The sequence below is a fragment of the Haliotis rubra genome, unplaced genomic scaffold (assembly GCF_003918875.1).
Source record: "Haliotis rubra isolate DU_JTF1 unplaced genomic scaffold, ASM391887v1 Scf1286, whole genome shotgun sequence".
Taxonomy (NCBI): Eukaryota; Metazoa; Mollusca; class Gastropoda; order Lepetellida; family Haliotidae; genus Haliotis; species Haliotis rubra.
Genome location: NW_025765210.1, coordinates 151,012 through 167,873, shown reverse-complemented (window position 1 = coordinate 167,873; position 16,862 = coordinate 151,012). Strand labels below are relative to the sequence as shown.

Genomic DNA, 16,862 nt, shown 5'->3' with positions numbered 1-16,862 from the left:
CGATAGACAATAGTTGATAGACTAATTTCAATACACTTTTTCTCACAATTTTGTACAGAAAAAAATACTTTTCTATTTTTAACAAAGTTCTGAGTATGAGGCAACTGGGTTTATTTTTGCCTATATGCCAGTTGGCAGATGGGGTAGAACTCGGAAGACTTGCATTTGCATCTAAGGGAGTCAGTGAGCAAGTATGGATCCAGCTGCATTGCGCGGGACACCAAAAAATGGGCTTCACACATTGTACCCATGTGGGGAATCAAACCCAGATCTTCAGCGTGACGTACCCCAACTCCCCATCAAAGGGAAAATTCCACTACAGAGATTACAAGGAACAAATTCTTATCAAGTTTTGAAAGGAAGTATTTGATCATTCAAACAGGTTTTTATTCGTACAGAATATTAGAATACATGAAAAAGATAGCATGTGATTAAATAATGGCACATGTGTACAGGTGAATCTTGATGGCATCACTCGGGAAATTTCATTTTTCAGACCATAACACATCATATTTATCAATTTATCATGTGTCGATTTTCACCTAATCCAGAAGGATGACATTTCATAGAAAAACAAAACAAAACGTGTTAACCATTTCACTCCTAACCAAATGTGAACATAAGAATATCGTGCAAAATATAGAATGTTGGCAACATCTAACAAAGCCAATAACATAAACGAACACCAATTTATATATAAGGTCATGAAATGTAACATGGGGTCTGTGTCTAAAGCAGACGACTAAAACTATTTTTCTGGTCGTAGAATAGAATTCTGCAAATTCAACAGGACCATTTGTCTCAGAACATTCACTAGAGAACTGCCAAACACCAGTGTAAAACAATGAAATCTATAATATAACAAAGCACACCTAACAAGTTCATCCGTAAACAAAATAAGGAAGCTACAATTTCATAATTCCAGTTGGACTGATCTCAAAGAATTTTTAATCAATGACATTTTCTGCCATTTTCAAATGGAACCAATTATGGAACCAATAAGGGAATACCCCAAAATATCAGATGGCAGGAGAGAAACGATACCTTTTCAAAATAATTCCTATGTTAGAAGTGATTAAACAAACATATTACTGCATCACCATGCCTGAGCTTGCAGGAGGCAGGTCCAAAGTGATGCAAGTCCTATTACCACTTCAGTGATACTCATGGGCACTGGTAGGGTGCTGGGGGGCACTGGTAGGGTGCTACGGGGCACTGGTAGGGTGCTACGGGGCCCTAGAAAATCTGGGATTCAAACCTATAATCACAGATTCCTGTCTTGCTTAGAGGATGCAACTAACACACCAACAAATTAATAATTGGTCAGGGTCCTTTTCGTAAATTAAATTCCAATTAAAGGATTGAATACCATCTTCTTCTCTGTGGAGATATTCAAACAAAAGAGATCTGGGCATGTTAAAAGACTCCTAACCTCCTGACAGGACAGAACAGGACAATACTTTCACTCAGGACACTGCCATTTAAGGCATCGACTTGATCAAAGCACTATAGCACATGTGAGAGATACAGGGGGATAACAAGGCGAAACATAGGTAAGGATAAAAATAGGTTTCTCCGGAATTGGCACAACACTTTCAATCCTGCCTCTAAAAGCCATTTATTTGATACTGAATTGTTTTTAATAAAGTTTTCTCAGGTCATTTGAGCACTGTGTTATCCATAAAATATATACCTGATAACTAAAACTGTATTAAAAGTTCCAGGTGACATTCTGCACAGTTGTGTTTCTTGGTATTGCAGTGTGGTTATAATATACAGATAAAACATTCTACAACCCTCATCAGTTTTCAGAAAAATGTAAAGTAATAAAAAAGCAGTGCAGCCAAATTGTTCACCTGACATTTGAACCCTGTGTTCCAACCTGTGTACCATAATGCAATACTGCAAACAAAGATAAAGAAGTCAAATATAATAAACCAATTAATATAACCTGCACATGTATAGGTGAAAATGTTGACCCTTACGTTACCAAGTCTTCAAGCAACATGCCCATATCAACAAGCAAGTCAAACAAAGGATATCAACAAACATATGCAAACTTTGAAATGATAAGCAACACAACTGACAGTTATCAGCAAAAAGTATATAAAATAAGTAAAATGACAATATTAAAATGAAAATGTGTTTTACACAATACATATTAAGTCTTGATGTAACCTTTCATTTGACGTTAATACATCATTCCTCCTCACATACAACCATCCATCCCTCGCCTACACCATCATCACACACACACCATCACCACAAACATATACTATCCTCATGCACAATCCACAAGCCATCAGCAGCCATATTCCCCTGAACCACCTGTTTACAACAGCTTGTAGAAGCTGAATACAAAGGTGCTATTTGTTGTCTTTCCGATAAAAAACAAGTTGAAATCTGTAAATCGACCCGGAGTTCCACTGACTAGACAGAGGCATCACACAACAAAAACATACAAAAATCAACTCAAAAAGCACCAGCTCTCTGCACCAAAATAGCCAAGTTTGGGGAATAATGGAGATACTAAAACACATAAAGAATTTCTCCCACTACAGATATGTTATGGTTCACATGTAACTTCTGAATTACTTGAAATAATGACCATAAGTTTTGTCAGTTTTGCTTGTTAAATGCACCATTAAAATGGCTAGTGAATCCATGGTTCAGAATCAACTTCAACAAATCCGAAATGTCTTCCATAGGAAAAAATTTAAATGATCATCAATATGAAAATTATTTCATGATAATATCATACATAAACCTTTGTGATAGAATAATGTTTTGATTTAGTCACAAAGTTAGGTATTTAAACAAGGGTTGCTTCCAACTTATGTTGAAGACGCTGTTTTGTTATTAATCCATGGAAAACATGTCACAACTTACCTGTGAGGTGAAATATGTTCATTTGTTTCAGACAATTTTTGGCATTTTTGTTCAAAGTTACATCTCCAATGTTTATTGATAATCAATAGATATTTAGTTAACAATAATTGATCAGCAACGTCAAAATTCACAAAGTTCAAATCTAACAACACAGGTATAGTATACAGTCAACAACCCGGGCTCAGTCCCAGCATTAGTCCGAGCATAGAGTGACAACTACATCATAACAGGTAATATTCAAAATCACCACACAATAGCACATACATGCTTCAGTAGACACAAATATGACTGTAAACAATTTGAGTACAATGAGCCATGAAAACTAATTTCCTAGTCATATGTACAACAGGATCCAGGATCATGAAGTCCGAAGGTTAGGGGAAGTGCTCCTCAGGGAGTCTCTGGGTCCGCCACTGTACAGTAACATATAACTAACATTTCATTTTTGATAAGACACCAAAGTTAAAATTATCTATAGTTCAGTTCTCTTTGCTTAGTTTTGTTCAAAAACATGGAAATCCCAATCAAAATTATTACGGGATCAGAGATTTTGCAGGAGCAGTTGTGATTGTCCCCATGAGTATTCCCAACAATCACTAAGAGTCACCTGAGAGTCCTCAAGAGTCACCTGAGAGTCACCAAGAGTCACCTGAGAGTCCCCAAGAGTCACCAGAGAGTCCCCAAGAGTCACCTGAGAGTCCCCAAGAGTCACCTGAGAGTCCCCAAGAGTCACCTGAGAGTCCCCAAGAGTCACCTGAGAGTCCCCAACAGTCACCAGAGAGTCCCCAAGAGTCACCAGAGAGTCCCCAACAGTCACCAGAGAGTCCCCAAGAGTCACCAGAGAGTCCCCAAGAGTCACCTGAGAGTCCCCAAGAGTCACCTGAGAGTCCCCAACAGTCACCTGAGAGTCCTCAAGAGTCACCTGAGAGTCCTCAAGAGTCACCTGAGAGTCCTCAAGAGTCACCTGAGAGTCCCCAAGAGTCCCCTGAGAGTCCCCAAGAGTCACCTGAGAGTCCCCAAGAGTCACCTGAGAGTCCCCATGAGTATTCCCAACAATCACCAAGAGTCACCTGAGAGTCCTCAAGAGTCACCTGAGAGTCCTCAAGAGTCACCTGAGAGTCCTCAAGAGTCACCTGAGAGTCCTCAAGAGTCACCTGAGAGTCCCCATGAGTATTCCTAACAATCACTAAGAGTCACCTGAGAGTCCCCAACAGTCACCAGAGTCCCCAAGAGTCACCTGAGAGTCCCCAAGAGTCACCTGAGAGTCCCCAACAGTCACCAGAGAGTCCCCAAGAGTCACCAGAGAGTCCCCAAGAGTCACCAGAGAGTCCCCAAGAGTCACCTGAGAGTCCCCAACAGTCACCAGAGAGTCCCCAAGAGTCACCTGAGAGTCCCCAAGAGTCACCTGAGAGTCCCCAAGAGTCACCTGAGAGTCCTCAAGAGTTACCTGAGAGTCCCTAAGAGTCACCTGAGAGTCCCCAAGAGTCACCTGAGAGTCCCCAAGAGTCACCTGAGAGTCCCCAAGAGTCACCTGAGAGTCCCCAAGAGTCACCTGAGAGTCCTCAAGAGTCACCTGAGAGACCCTAAAACTCACAAATACTCTGACCCTGTGTTCACAGAATAGAAACAATTCTGTTACACTGGAATCAGTGGAAATGCATGTGCTCTATCAGTTTTTCTTATGAAGCAATAAGCATCTGTCTCTCATCAAACAGAATGCTATATTTCAACACATTAGACCGGACAGTAAGTCATGATACAGCCAGCCGGGCCAGCTATGCCTGAATGTTACTAGCCAAAAAAATAATTCACTAGCCCGGAATTTCAATGTAGAAACTAAGCAAAAGATTACAAATAGATGAGAGTAAGATATTGTCGGCATGACATGGGTTTCATCATTAAGCTGCTAATATGACGAACATTTTATCAGGCCATAATCTCACAAGATTTATAAGTGTACTACAACTTAACAAGTCGGAGAGAGTGATATATTTACAAAATGACCCCATGAAAATTCACTATCCAGCCGGGCCAGTGACCGTGGAGATTTCGGACACTGCATATAGTACCTCTTACAAAGATACCAAGAAGAATGAAGACAAGCAACAGGATTGCTTCTCCTGAATGACACAGATAAACTGTTACACAATCATAGGAGTGTAGCTCAAGGGATACAACCCTGCACATCAAATTGCTGAACGTAAGTGTAACATCCACCAACACATCTATCATAAGCGGATCCAGAGAGGGGTGTGTGTGTGTGTGCAGGGGCCCCTTTTGTCCTGAATGTTTATAAATGACCATTGAAACTCTCGTGATAATGGGTGAAGATGAACCCCCTCTTTTCTCAAAAAGCTGTATTCTCCCCTGTCTATCAATCATATTTATCAACATCTGGAATGTTTTGTTTTATATTTCAACTCCCAGCTGTGAATATATTTTACAACTTGAAATGGTTTGAGGCTCCCAGAGTGGATGGAAGAATTCTAAACAAGATTACACTCAGAAATTCCACCTAATAATTGACAACTTATATTTAAAACTGTACATATTCAATGTGAAAATAGGACAGAAGAGACACTTTATACACATATATGTACCAAAGAATCACAGAGGTTGTCAAGGCACGACACATACAGAAAATATACAGATAGCAAGAAAAAGTAAGATAGTAAGTCTGCCATATGTCATTTCTCAAAAAGGGCTTTTCAGCATATCAATGACTTTTTCACTGAGACTTGCAGAAGAACAAGTACAACTCTGACAGCACTGGAATCAAATTACAGGACGGATGTAACCATGGTGATTACTGAATATCAAAATAAGTGAATATTGGTATATAAATTATTGAAAAAATACTCTTTATCATAATTCTCTATTTCATATTGATTAACTGAATTAGAAAATAATATAAGTAACTTTACAGTTCTCATAAAAGTAAGTGATGAACTATTTGAAATATTATTTGAGTATTTTCTAAAACAAATTATCAGTAAGTTTTCAAAATTAAAGTCTTCCTGGATTACTGAAAGGTCAGTCACTCAAAATATGGAAACAACATTTCACTTCAAAACATTTACTACACTCAATAAATACTCACAAACTTGACACGAATATTTCTTTGCAAGAAAGTAATCCAAATTAACATGTTTTTAAAACACTGACTTAAAAGTGATAACCATCACACACAAAAACATAATGTACAGCTTCATTTTCATAATAGGTCACTTTCATGCTTTAAAAGAGAAATAAATGAGTATGTGCGATCTGTACTGACCAAGGCCATTGAAGATCCAGGAAAGAATTGGTCTTCAGCAACCCATGCTCTTGCTCGCTGACTTATTTGACACATGCCACCATATCCCAGCTGCATACATCCATGCTCATGCTGTTGTTCACTGGATTGTCTGGTCCAGACTGTATTTACAGACCACCACCATATAGCTTGAATATTGCTGAGTGCGACTTTAAACAACAACAAAAAAACAAAACATACTGGCAAAAGAGTATCATGGTTAATCTACAAGTTTAAGTAATACAAAGTTGAACATATGACAAAAGGTGAAGCCATCCATGTAGATATATATATACATTGCCATGACAACACCACCAACCTAAATGATGGATGGAGACATCATGACAAGAGTCTTGATAAGCAAGAGCAGATAACTCTCATTTACATACTGAATAATCTCCCTTGTAAAAACATGTCATCCATGTTGGTAAGCCATGCATGATGTTTTAAAGATTTCAATCTTTCACAGTAATGTTGTTTTACATCCACAGATAGTTCAGTTCTTACATATTTGAGCCATTATTGTTCAAGATGAAAAAATAGCTTGTCACAGGCCTACTGACTAAGCACAAATTGGAACAGCACCTTTGACATGTATAAGTCAAATTGAAAGACAAGAAACTGGTTGGAATATTGAGCAGCCAAAGGGCAGCAGCAAAGTATTAGATATTCATCCCAACTCCTGTTTTAAGAGGCAGGTGGGAGTCATTTTATATAAGTTTGAAACTTTACCAAAAAATGCCTGACGAATCTGAATACACTAACTTCCAATGATTCTGATTCACAGAAATGTGTTTGGTTGGACTATGTATTGTATTTCATCAAGTCAAGAAGTTTGGGAAATAAAAGCAGTGATATCAGGTTGGGATGAAAATCTAATATATGTTAATTTATTGAGCCGTTTAATGGACAACAATATGTGCTAGTTTGAAGTCAAGAAGACAATGCTTTCACAGTGCAGTCACTACGTTGAACTGTTCAAATCCAAGAATATCACAGATCAAGATGCACGCAATTCTGCATCTACAACTACTCACTGCACAGCCAACCACTTATCCTTTCTCAAAGATATCACAAGGGCTAAAGGCATTGATACATAGTAGCAAATCTCTGATTGAAATGTGTCTACGTTCGCCCAACATCAGAGGGGTACCCTGAAGGATGAGATGGTTATTACAGTTAATCCTTCCAAAGCCTTAAAAAACAACTTTCATTGCATACTTCCAATAGGGAATAAGAATTCACCCTCAAATCACTGACCTAGGTCCAACTGCACAAAACGAACCTTGCACTTAGAGGGTTGTAACTCCCGTTATAGGTAGTCTTAAGATCACTTTGTACAAGTTGGCCCAGTGCAATAATGCCAGATGTTCTGTTGTGTGGAATCTTTGACCAGATAAAATCAGCAGTTGTTTTGTTTTCTCCCTGGTATTGTTATTATACTGCTTCATACCAGAGATTATAATAGATTATACGGTCTCTGTTCATACATATGTTGATTTTATGATCAGATAACACTGTGCTATTTACGCAATTTCAAAATGGTCGAAAATCTTCAAACACACTGGTTAAGAGGACAAAGAACTATTGAAGATAGGGAGCCTCTTTGCCATGCTACAAAATGTCAAATTTGTCTCATTATGGGCTGAACAAATATGTCTGATAGTTTTGTTGATGTTGTCATGTTTGAGAATCTTCACCATGTTTGGAGCAGCTGAAAATATTGGCACTGAAAGACAATGTAAAAAGAAGAATGCAGCAGTTACACACAAGACATACTTCCATAAATCTTGCTGAATGAATCAACAACCACTTGTTTATACACAGGCCATCATATCTCCAGGCTGACGTTACCTGAAGAGTAGAACAATCAAAAACAGAAAGATAATTGTTTCTCCATAATCACACATCCAACACACAGGTAGGCAAATCTTTGTTTGTTAGCACTTCAGGTAGCTGATCACAATTACAAAATACACATTCTGTTTCATGTAGAACTAGGTTCTTGTAGATTTAAGCATGTAACATCAGATTTGCAACCCAACAAACAGCATTAAGTTTAAAATGACAACAAAACATGGTTAAATCTAAAAGTAGTCTAGCTCGACCATCAAATATTTCGTTTGGAGAAATTTGATAATTCTGGAAATACAACAGTCCAGGTTGATGGAGTTTCCTTATATAGCAAGATTGAGGGTTCAGAATACCAGAAACAGTTATGTTGGTGCTTTGGCCTTGCATACATCTATTGTGTATTCTATAGCACTCCAAGTGATGTACAAATGATGTTAATATTCCAAACCAACTTTTGATCACTTAAATCGAATATTGCTTGATATTTTGTTCCTTCAGATGAAACATGTGCAGATGAATAACTGTTTGATAACAAAATATGTCTCATAGAAGAGTTCAGTAAAGTTTGTTGAGTAGAAGTTTGGACTTCTTGTCCCTCCTTAAGTTTGTCGGCGGTTTTCATATCAACTGTAAAGTTGGACGTTGGTGACCTTCAAGAAGCACTCTTCTTCAACTAGTTCAAGAGAGGATCTGTTTCTTTACTAAGGTCATGAAGGGGAATGTCCTTCTGGAAAGGAAATGAAGAAATGTCATCAATACATCGGACTAATATGTGAGAGAGTGCTACTGCTCAGAACATGTCACGAAAGCACAAAGGGTTGATCTACCATGTCTACTCGGGGACTATTGAGGGGAAACAACTATTGCGATAACAAAAGTCTATTGCCAGTGTAGGAAAGATGTAGAAAATCTAGCCTGTCCACAGGACTGGCTGGTCAAATTTTTTACCAGTCCTGCCAAAATCTAGCCTGTCCTCCAAATATAAATAAAACACCATTTCAAGACTTAAAACTGGTTTGTTTTATTTTAAGCCATAATTGAATATGCACACACAGAGCTTGGACTGTTAAATCTCTCCTAGAGGAATCATCTGGTTACAACATGACAGAACTAGTCTTCAGACAAGTCATCAACATCTCTATGAAGATCTGAAAAGTCAGAGTCATAGTCTGAATCAGCATCCTTGCCAGTTGCACATTCAACATTGACTAAAATAAGAGTAAATTCGCTCAGTCATAGCAGCAGACCGACCGATGAGGGTCGCGCCATTTTGGTTTGAAATTGGGGGAAACAAGAAACACGTTTTCCTATTCGTTCATTCTGTGACAACCGGCCAATCACGCACTTCCTTACTAAACTCGTTTCAAGAAGCTAAGGGAGAGAACTCTGTTCTTATAGCAAACATATCTCATCGATTTCGTTTGCGATAATTTTATATGTTTGATTATTCTAGTATCTTTTGGCAGTAAATATTCAAAAAGGTTAAAATATAATAATGATTATGTCATTGGTTTGCTAAAACTGACTGTTTTTTTAACCTGTCCTCCACAAAATTCACCCGTCTCGGACGTTGGGACGGGCTATCTTTCCTACACTGCTATTGCAACATACAATTGCGATAGCGACCAACTTGTAATAGTTTTTTTCTCCTTGAATTGTCTCATTTGAAGACATGTTCCAGATGAATGTTTAGTTTATATATATAAAAAACACAAGTTGAAGAATTTTCAGTCTCTTCTAGTAACTGACAAGAAACTTGAAACCCAGATCAAGTAAACAGTTAAAACAAACTCAATGAAGCTGTAAGTCTGCAGGGGCGGATGACTCTAAATCAATGTGAACGTATCTGGTATTTCCTGTATTTTGCGCTGTGCATTTATCAACAGAAGTCAATTACTAAAGCATCGATAGTCACACATACTATCATGATGTCCCTGACTGGACTGTTTGGTCCAGATTCGATTATTTACTGACTGGCAACACATTGCTGGAATACTGCGGAGTTCTGTGTTAAAAAACGAAAGGTTTATCGCCTGATTGCCCAATGTACTCACAGTAGGACACATGGTTCTGCGGATGACGACGGAGAGGACACAGACGAGGATGAAGGCTCCCAGTGTAATCAAGCCATATTGCACAGCCTGAGTGATTTTGATAGGTTCCTGCACCTTCTCGCGGAACTTGGCAGCAGACTTTTCATCTATAGCCGCACTCTGCAATTTCATATTTAATTATACATCATTCGTAATTTCGTACCATGCAAGTGAGTGAGTGAGTGACTGAGGGAGTGAGTGAGTGACTGAGGGAACGAGTGAACTAGGGGACCGTTCATAATGTATGGCAAGGGGGCTGATGATGATTTTTATGGAGAAGCATGTACAATGTGAATACCCCCCCCTAAAATATATGTACAAAATAAGTGACCCTCCCTGCATGTCATGTACAAAATCAATTACCCCCCCTCCCCTTCCCATAATTTCTAAGCATAATTTTAAACATAAGTTCATGTACAAAATTGCTGACCCCTAGTACATGTATACAAAATTGATGATCCCCCCAGCACCCCAGAACAAAGGGGTGAATCCCCTTAAAATCATCATATATCTCTCTCACCCACCCACCCACCCGAGCACGCACTCTCTCTCTCTCTCACTCTCTCTCTCTCCACACACACACACACACACACACACACACACACACACACACACACACACACACACACACACACACACACACACACACACACACACACACACACACACACACACACACACTCACACACACACAGAGCCATAAATTATGAATGGTCCCTAGTTAATAGTTGATCTATGAATTGGGAAATGTAGAATTCCAATTTGAGAATTAATAATGACATGTGCTGCATACTTGGGGCTGAATATTGGCTCTGTAGCCAGTCCTAGACAAATCTCTGGAGTTTAAAATCAACCAATTGCTGATGTAATCATGGACAAGGAGATCTAAAACAGGCATCACCAGATCTGTTTTAGTAAATGATTGGAGCAGGATGATTTGAGACTACTGAAATGATTTCTTAGAAATACTTCACAATGAATTTAAACCCAAAATTTTTCTTCATATCAGAAAACCTGAGAAAGTTTTGAACTAAACCGGATTTAATTCACGTAAAACAATATTCAGGTAACATTACCTCGTTAAGCCAGAGGATAGGCAGGAACACAGGTGTTATCTTCTCAGTATCTCTGCAAAAGAAAACATGGACAGTGTGTTCAATAACGTCCCTGACAGCATAACGCCAACATCAGATCATCGTCAGAACTTCAAGGATTTTAAACCAGTTGCATTTTTTACACCTACGAATTTCAGTGCTGCTGGTATTTCTATCCAATGATTCAAGCCATGGGTCCAGTGAGATCACAACCAAGAATTGCTCTGACTAACAATTATGTTGGGAATATTTCTCATCAAAGGGTGAGTGAGTGAGTTTAGTTTTACGCCGCTTTTAGCAATATTCCAGCAATACCACAGCTGGGGACACCAGAAATGGGCTTCACGCATAGTACCCATGTGGGGAATTGAACCTGGGTCTAAGGAGTGATGAGCGAACGCTTTAACCACTAGGCTACCCAACCACCCCTTCTCATCAAAGAAATGCCATAACCATGTGGCAGGGTGATCTACATATTGCTTCAATATCAAACAAAGGCAGGGTTTCACAGTTCATTATACGCATTCCACCTAAAATAAACAGCAAGTAGACAGGTTAGTTATATCCATCAGTTTGTTAAGTGTGTTCATTTTAATGTAGTTTACTGTATTCCAGTTATGCAATAGTGTCAAGTATATCAAATTGACAGCTTTTTTTACTTACATATAGGTATGACGACTAAACACAATGTTTAATGTTAAGTTGATATTTATTTGAATAAAAAATCATAGACAATTAATTAGCCAGATATAAAAGTTCTATACCCTTCCCTCTAATCTTGTGTAATTTAGGCTTCACAGACATCAAACTTTACATATAATTTGCTGAAAAAGTGCATACTGCAGTCATGGTCTAATCACGTAATACAAGAGTGTGTGAGTTTAGTTTTACGCGCCACACTCAGCAATATTCCAGCTATAGGGTGGCGGTCTGTAAATAATCGAGTCTGGACCAGACAATCAAGTGATCAACAGCATGAGCACCGATCTCTGCAATTGGGAACCGATGACGTGTGAACCAAGTCAGCGAGCCTGACCACCTGATCCTGTAGTCGGCCTCTTACGACAAGCATGGGTTACTAAAGATCAATATTCTAACCCGGACCTTCATGGGTCTGTTTGTACCAGAGACTGGAACATTTGCCCACTGGCTGGTTCAATGAAGCACCTTAAGGGACAGTTCCCGACTTACTTGATATGATTGATTGGTTCCACATAGACATTGATCTGGAGTTTCTTCGCAACATTCATGGCCACCCCAGTCATCTAAAGGACAAAAAACAATAGGTGTAAATAATATTTTGAAGCAACATATAAATTATGTAGTATGTATGAAAGCAGGGTTAATTCATATCAACTGTACTGAGGCTTGTAACTTCAGTGACCTTAGTCGGCTGTCAATATTTCTGTATTTCTTGAGTCTAGAAGCGGCTGTCCAGTAGGTCAACAGTCTCAAGACTGCAACTTTCGTAAATGATTGTTCGCGTTTGAACAGTTTGACAATCTAAAAAATGTTGGGGTGGCACTTTCGGGCTAACTTGATCTGAATAGTACTCGGGGAGATCATATGCTTGTTCTATATAACTGACTGAGTTTGGTTTTACGCCACTTTTAGCAATATTCCAGCAACATCACGGCGGGGGACACCAGAAATGGGCTTCACACATTGTATTATCAAGTAATAACTGGATAGGATATGTGAGTGAGTGAGTGTGGTTTTATGTCGCTTTTAGCAATATTCCAAAATATTCACAGCGACGGACAGCAGAAATGGGCTTCACACATTGAGCCTATGTGGGGAATAGAACACGGGTCTTTGCTTTAACCACTAGGCTACCCCACCGCCCCAGGTAGAATATGGGTCACACAGATACATGTCGAAATCTACAAAAAATACACGAGGGGTTCTTTCTACAGAGTGATCACAGCATCACGAAGGCCATAAGTCTATGCTAGAGTATGAGAGCAACAAATCGCCTTTGGGGATCATTTATTACAGGGCGTATGGATCAGGTGAATCGGGTGAATCATAAACTGTAATACAAATATATGTCATGTATAAAAATGGAAATTAATTTCAGGGAGGTTGATGAAAACACTGCAGGACATGGTGGGTCGCTGATTTTGTACATGACGTGCAGGGGGATCACTTATTTTGTACATAAAGTTTAGGGGCGGTCATTCACATAGTACATGCTTCTCCATAATAATCATCATCACCCCTCCTAGCCATAAATTATGAATAGTCCCTTAGAAATGCAACTATATGGCAATACAATATTGCATCTCAATATGAGGCTCAGGATATAGTACATCAATTTACAACTCCTGTATCACAATAGATATGATACATTATATTACAGATTACATTGATGTAAAAATATGTGAACTATAATAGAAACTGTTCAAGAGGCTATTTGTGCATATTCTCAAATATTTCCTGGCTGGCTATATAGGGCAGAATCTTCAGTGTGCTCCAAAGCTTATATGTTTCTCTCCTACAGTATCCCATCTTATCCTCGATAATCTCCAGGGTATACATTCCGATAAATCTCCAATAGTATCCTTGTATTACCTCTCTTTGATAGCTTCGCCTTCTCACAGTAGCCAATCAGATAAGCTGTTACAACCGAGCTTGCCAATGTCAAGATGGCGGCCACAGCCGCGGAGCTTTGATCACTATGCAACTCAGATTTAGGGGGAAAATCATACAAATTAACAAGTGTGAAACTTTCAAAAAATATATTCAAGAACTCCTAGCTCTTTCAGAGTACCTATGCAACAATTGTGCTGCCAAGTTTAATCGGTTTGATAAAAGAAGCAGAAGTGAGTTATGATAGATGCCTTGTGATTGGTACACTCAACTTCCCAGTGTTGACACCTGATTGGATAAATAGCTAGCAAAGGGAGGTAATACAAATATTGAGACAGCCGTAGATGCATCCAGGGTCCTAATGGAGATTTATCGAAATGTATACCCTGGAGATTATCAAGGATGATCCCATCTCGATTTTCTGAGATTTAAAAATAAACTTATGTTCATCGTATTGCACCAATATTATCGGCATATGTATCATGGCCTCATATCAGTACACCTCTACAGAACATCTCTAAACGATAAAACAAATATGTGCGGCCATACTGCTCATCTGGAGGAATGTTTCAACCTACTGGTTCCACATCCACAAATGTCTCATGCTGAGATCTGATTGGGTGCATGCCCTCCACGCCATTGATCACTGATGGGTCAGCAGCCAGGAAGTGGGGTTGTGACATCATCACAGGACCTCCTGATCACATATAAACAAATGAGTGAGGGAGTTGTGTTAAAAGTAAACTATTCAAAAAGTATTGTGGATTTTACAGGTATTCAAAACTAAGTACCCTTGGTAAGCTGAGGAAATATTTTTGTTCAAACTGAAATAAAAGGTAAGTTAATATTTTTGAAATGTCGGGGGTATTATATATTTATACTGGATTCAATACATTAATGTAAAATTAAAAATTACAAAGTTTTCATCAATATGTCCTGTTATGCTAGGGTTACATATTCCCTGCAGCCTGTTTCACTGAAACGTAGTGCACCGTGGGATTTTGGCCACTTTTTTCCTCCAAGTTTTGTTAGGTCCTGCTACGTTTTCTCACGGTCTATCACAGTGTCCATGATGGGCCATTGGGAAAAACAGGCTGCTGAGTCCCGGAAGCTCAAAGGCACACCACAGTTCGGCCTGCAGTCCACTCCGGATGCCATTACGTTTCCTCCCGGCCTGTCACGTTTTAAGGGTTCCCTCATGTTTCTCACATTTTCATCAAGGTTTTGACATGTACTGCGTTCTGTCAAGACTTTATACGGCTATAACACGGACGTCAACCAGCTTTGGAGCATATTTGTGCCCACAGTGTAAAAACAAGGCCTCCCAAGGAATAGCATCCATTGTATCCTGAGACACAAGAGCAGCATGAACCCCCAAAATAAAGAATATTTTGTGTTTGTATGTTTGCTGGGGGCATACATTGAGTCCTTTGTCAACAAGAAGGCCAGCATAAGCTGATAAGAGAAAATGCCAGGGAACGCAACGTGCCGTATTTCGCATGCCCTGTAAACTGTCAAACGCCTGGAACAGGACGAATCGGCTACCATACACCCTAGCTTGCCGTGATAATCAGGACAAAACTTGCAGCAAGGGGGAAACAACCGTGACAAAACGCCAAGCAAACATGTCCGAACGTGACAAAACTTGAAAGGACCGGAGATGCCGGGGAATATGCATGCCTCCCCAGGTTTCTCATTAGTACCGTGACTGTCGTGGCAAAGTTTTGAAAAGTTTAAAAATCTGGCAATGCATCCACGGCAAAAATGGACTGTCACGTTTGCTCATTCAGTCCTCCCATGTTGTCTCCCCCTTCTACGTTTCAGCAAAACGGTGCTGCCGTGGCTGCCGGGAACATAGTGTAACCCTAGCATTAGCAGCTGAACACAGATCACCTTCACAAAGCTCACACAATGGCATATTAACATGACTTAAAATAAAGTTACATATGTTATATCTGGAATTACACTTTCTTAGTGAAGTACAGATTCTAGTACTTTTGTTGGGTTGAGTCCCATCCGAGATTCAAACCCACAACCTCATAGTAAGGCACCTAATCGCCTGCACACAAAGTCAGACGCCTAGACCGCTCAGCCACCATAACATATGCTGCATTTGACCACTTACTAAATGGCATTGTGCAGGGCTTGATTTAAGAGATGTTAATCTACTTGCACCAAGTGCAACCTAAGAAAAATCTAGTTGCACTGCTTTTATTGCCATATGTAACGAAAGAAATATCTAGTTGCACTGCTTTTATTGCCATATGTAACGAAAGAAATATGCTATTGAATTATTCAAAGTTTAGAAGAAACATATATTAACATAATTATGCTTATTTGTTAAGATTTATTGTTGATTTATTTCTCAAAAATTGACTTGCACCTGGTAAGTTAGACAAATAACTAGGTTGCACTTTGTAATATTGGGTTGCACCAGTGCAAGTAAGAAAGTACTAAATCGATCCTGGTTGCGTATTCATAAAATACTAACAGCTAATTGCTTTACTGACATCTGATGCAGACTTTGATAAGAAAACAATGGTAGTTTGACTTTATCACTGTTATGGATATTCTACATATACTGACAGAAACAAATAAAGGCACAAAGGAAAATTGAAGCATTCCTTTAATATTTTACAGTTTTCATCACCAGCTTTGAATAGCACGGTTGGAGGAAATCTGAGAATAAATAATGGAACACTGCCATGAAGTGGTGTTCCCTTATTTGTTTCCCTCAGTATATATTCATCAATAGTGATAGATAATGACAAACTTTATGGAAAAAATGTAATTTTTAGAGTAAAATTGATATTTTATACTTATCCTGACTCATGCTCTTTTTGCTTGTCTTCTTCTTCTTGCGAACATAGTGGAACACTTGTATCTCCCTAATTGAAGCTCCCTTCAATGTAAAATCACTAATTAGTACTCAGCACGAGTTACCTCCCTTCCACAAGCTCGGGAACGAGGGCGCCACCTCCACCCATGTGCCTCACTCTCTCCTCATATACTGAGCCCAACATTTGAATTTACAGGGAAATCCAA

At 39.1% G+C, this 16,862-nt stretch overlaps 1 protein-coding gene across 1 annotated transcript in view; it reads right to left on the bottom strand.

Annotated features, from left to right (window-relative positions):
* Window positions 1-1,337: 1,337 nt before the first annotated feature.
* Window positions 1,338-16,862, bottom strand: part of LOC124266892 (lysosome membrane protein 2-like) — a 39,725-nt gene continuing 24,200 nt past the window's right edge. The window contains exons 9-15 of the mRNA XM_046701731.1: window positions 14,870-14,991; window positions 14,396-14,514; window positions 12,417-12,490; window positions 11,208-11,259; window positions 10,093-10,251; window positions 4,421-8,765; window positions 1,338-4,043 (exon numbers count right to left, since the gene is read on the bottom strand). Coding sequence (XP_046557687.1) covers window positions 8,712-8,765; window positions 10,093-10,251; window positions 11,208-11,259; window positions 12,417-12,490; window positions 14,396-14,514; window positions 14,870-14,991 — 580 coding nt within the window. The 3' untranslated portion in view covers window positions 1,338-4,043; window positions 4,421-8,711. The remainder of the gene's footprint in view (window positions 4,044-4,420; window positions 8,766-10,092; window positions 10,252-11,207; window positions 11,260-12,416; window positions 12,491-14,395; window positions 14,515-14,869; window positions 14,992-16,862) is intronic.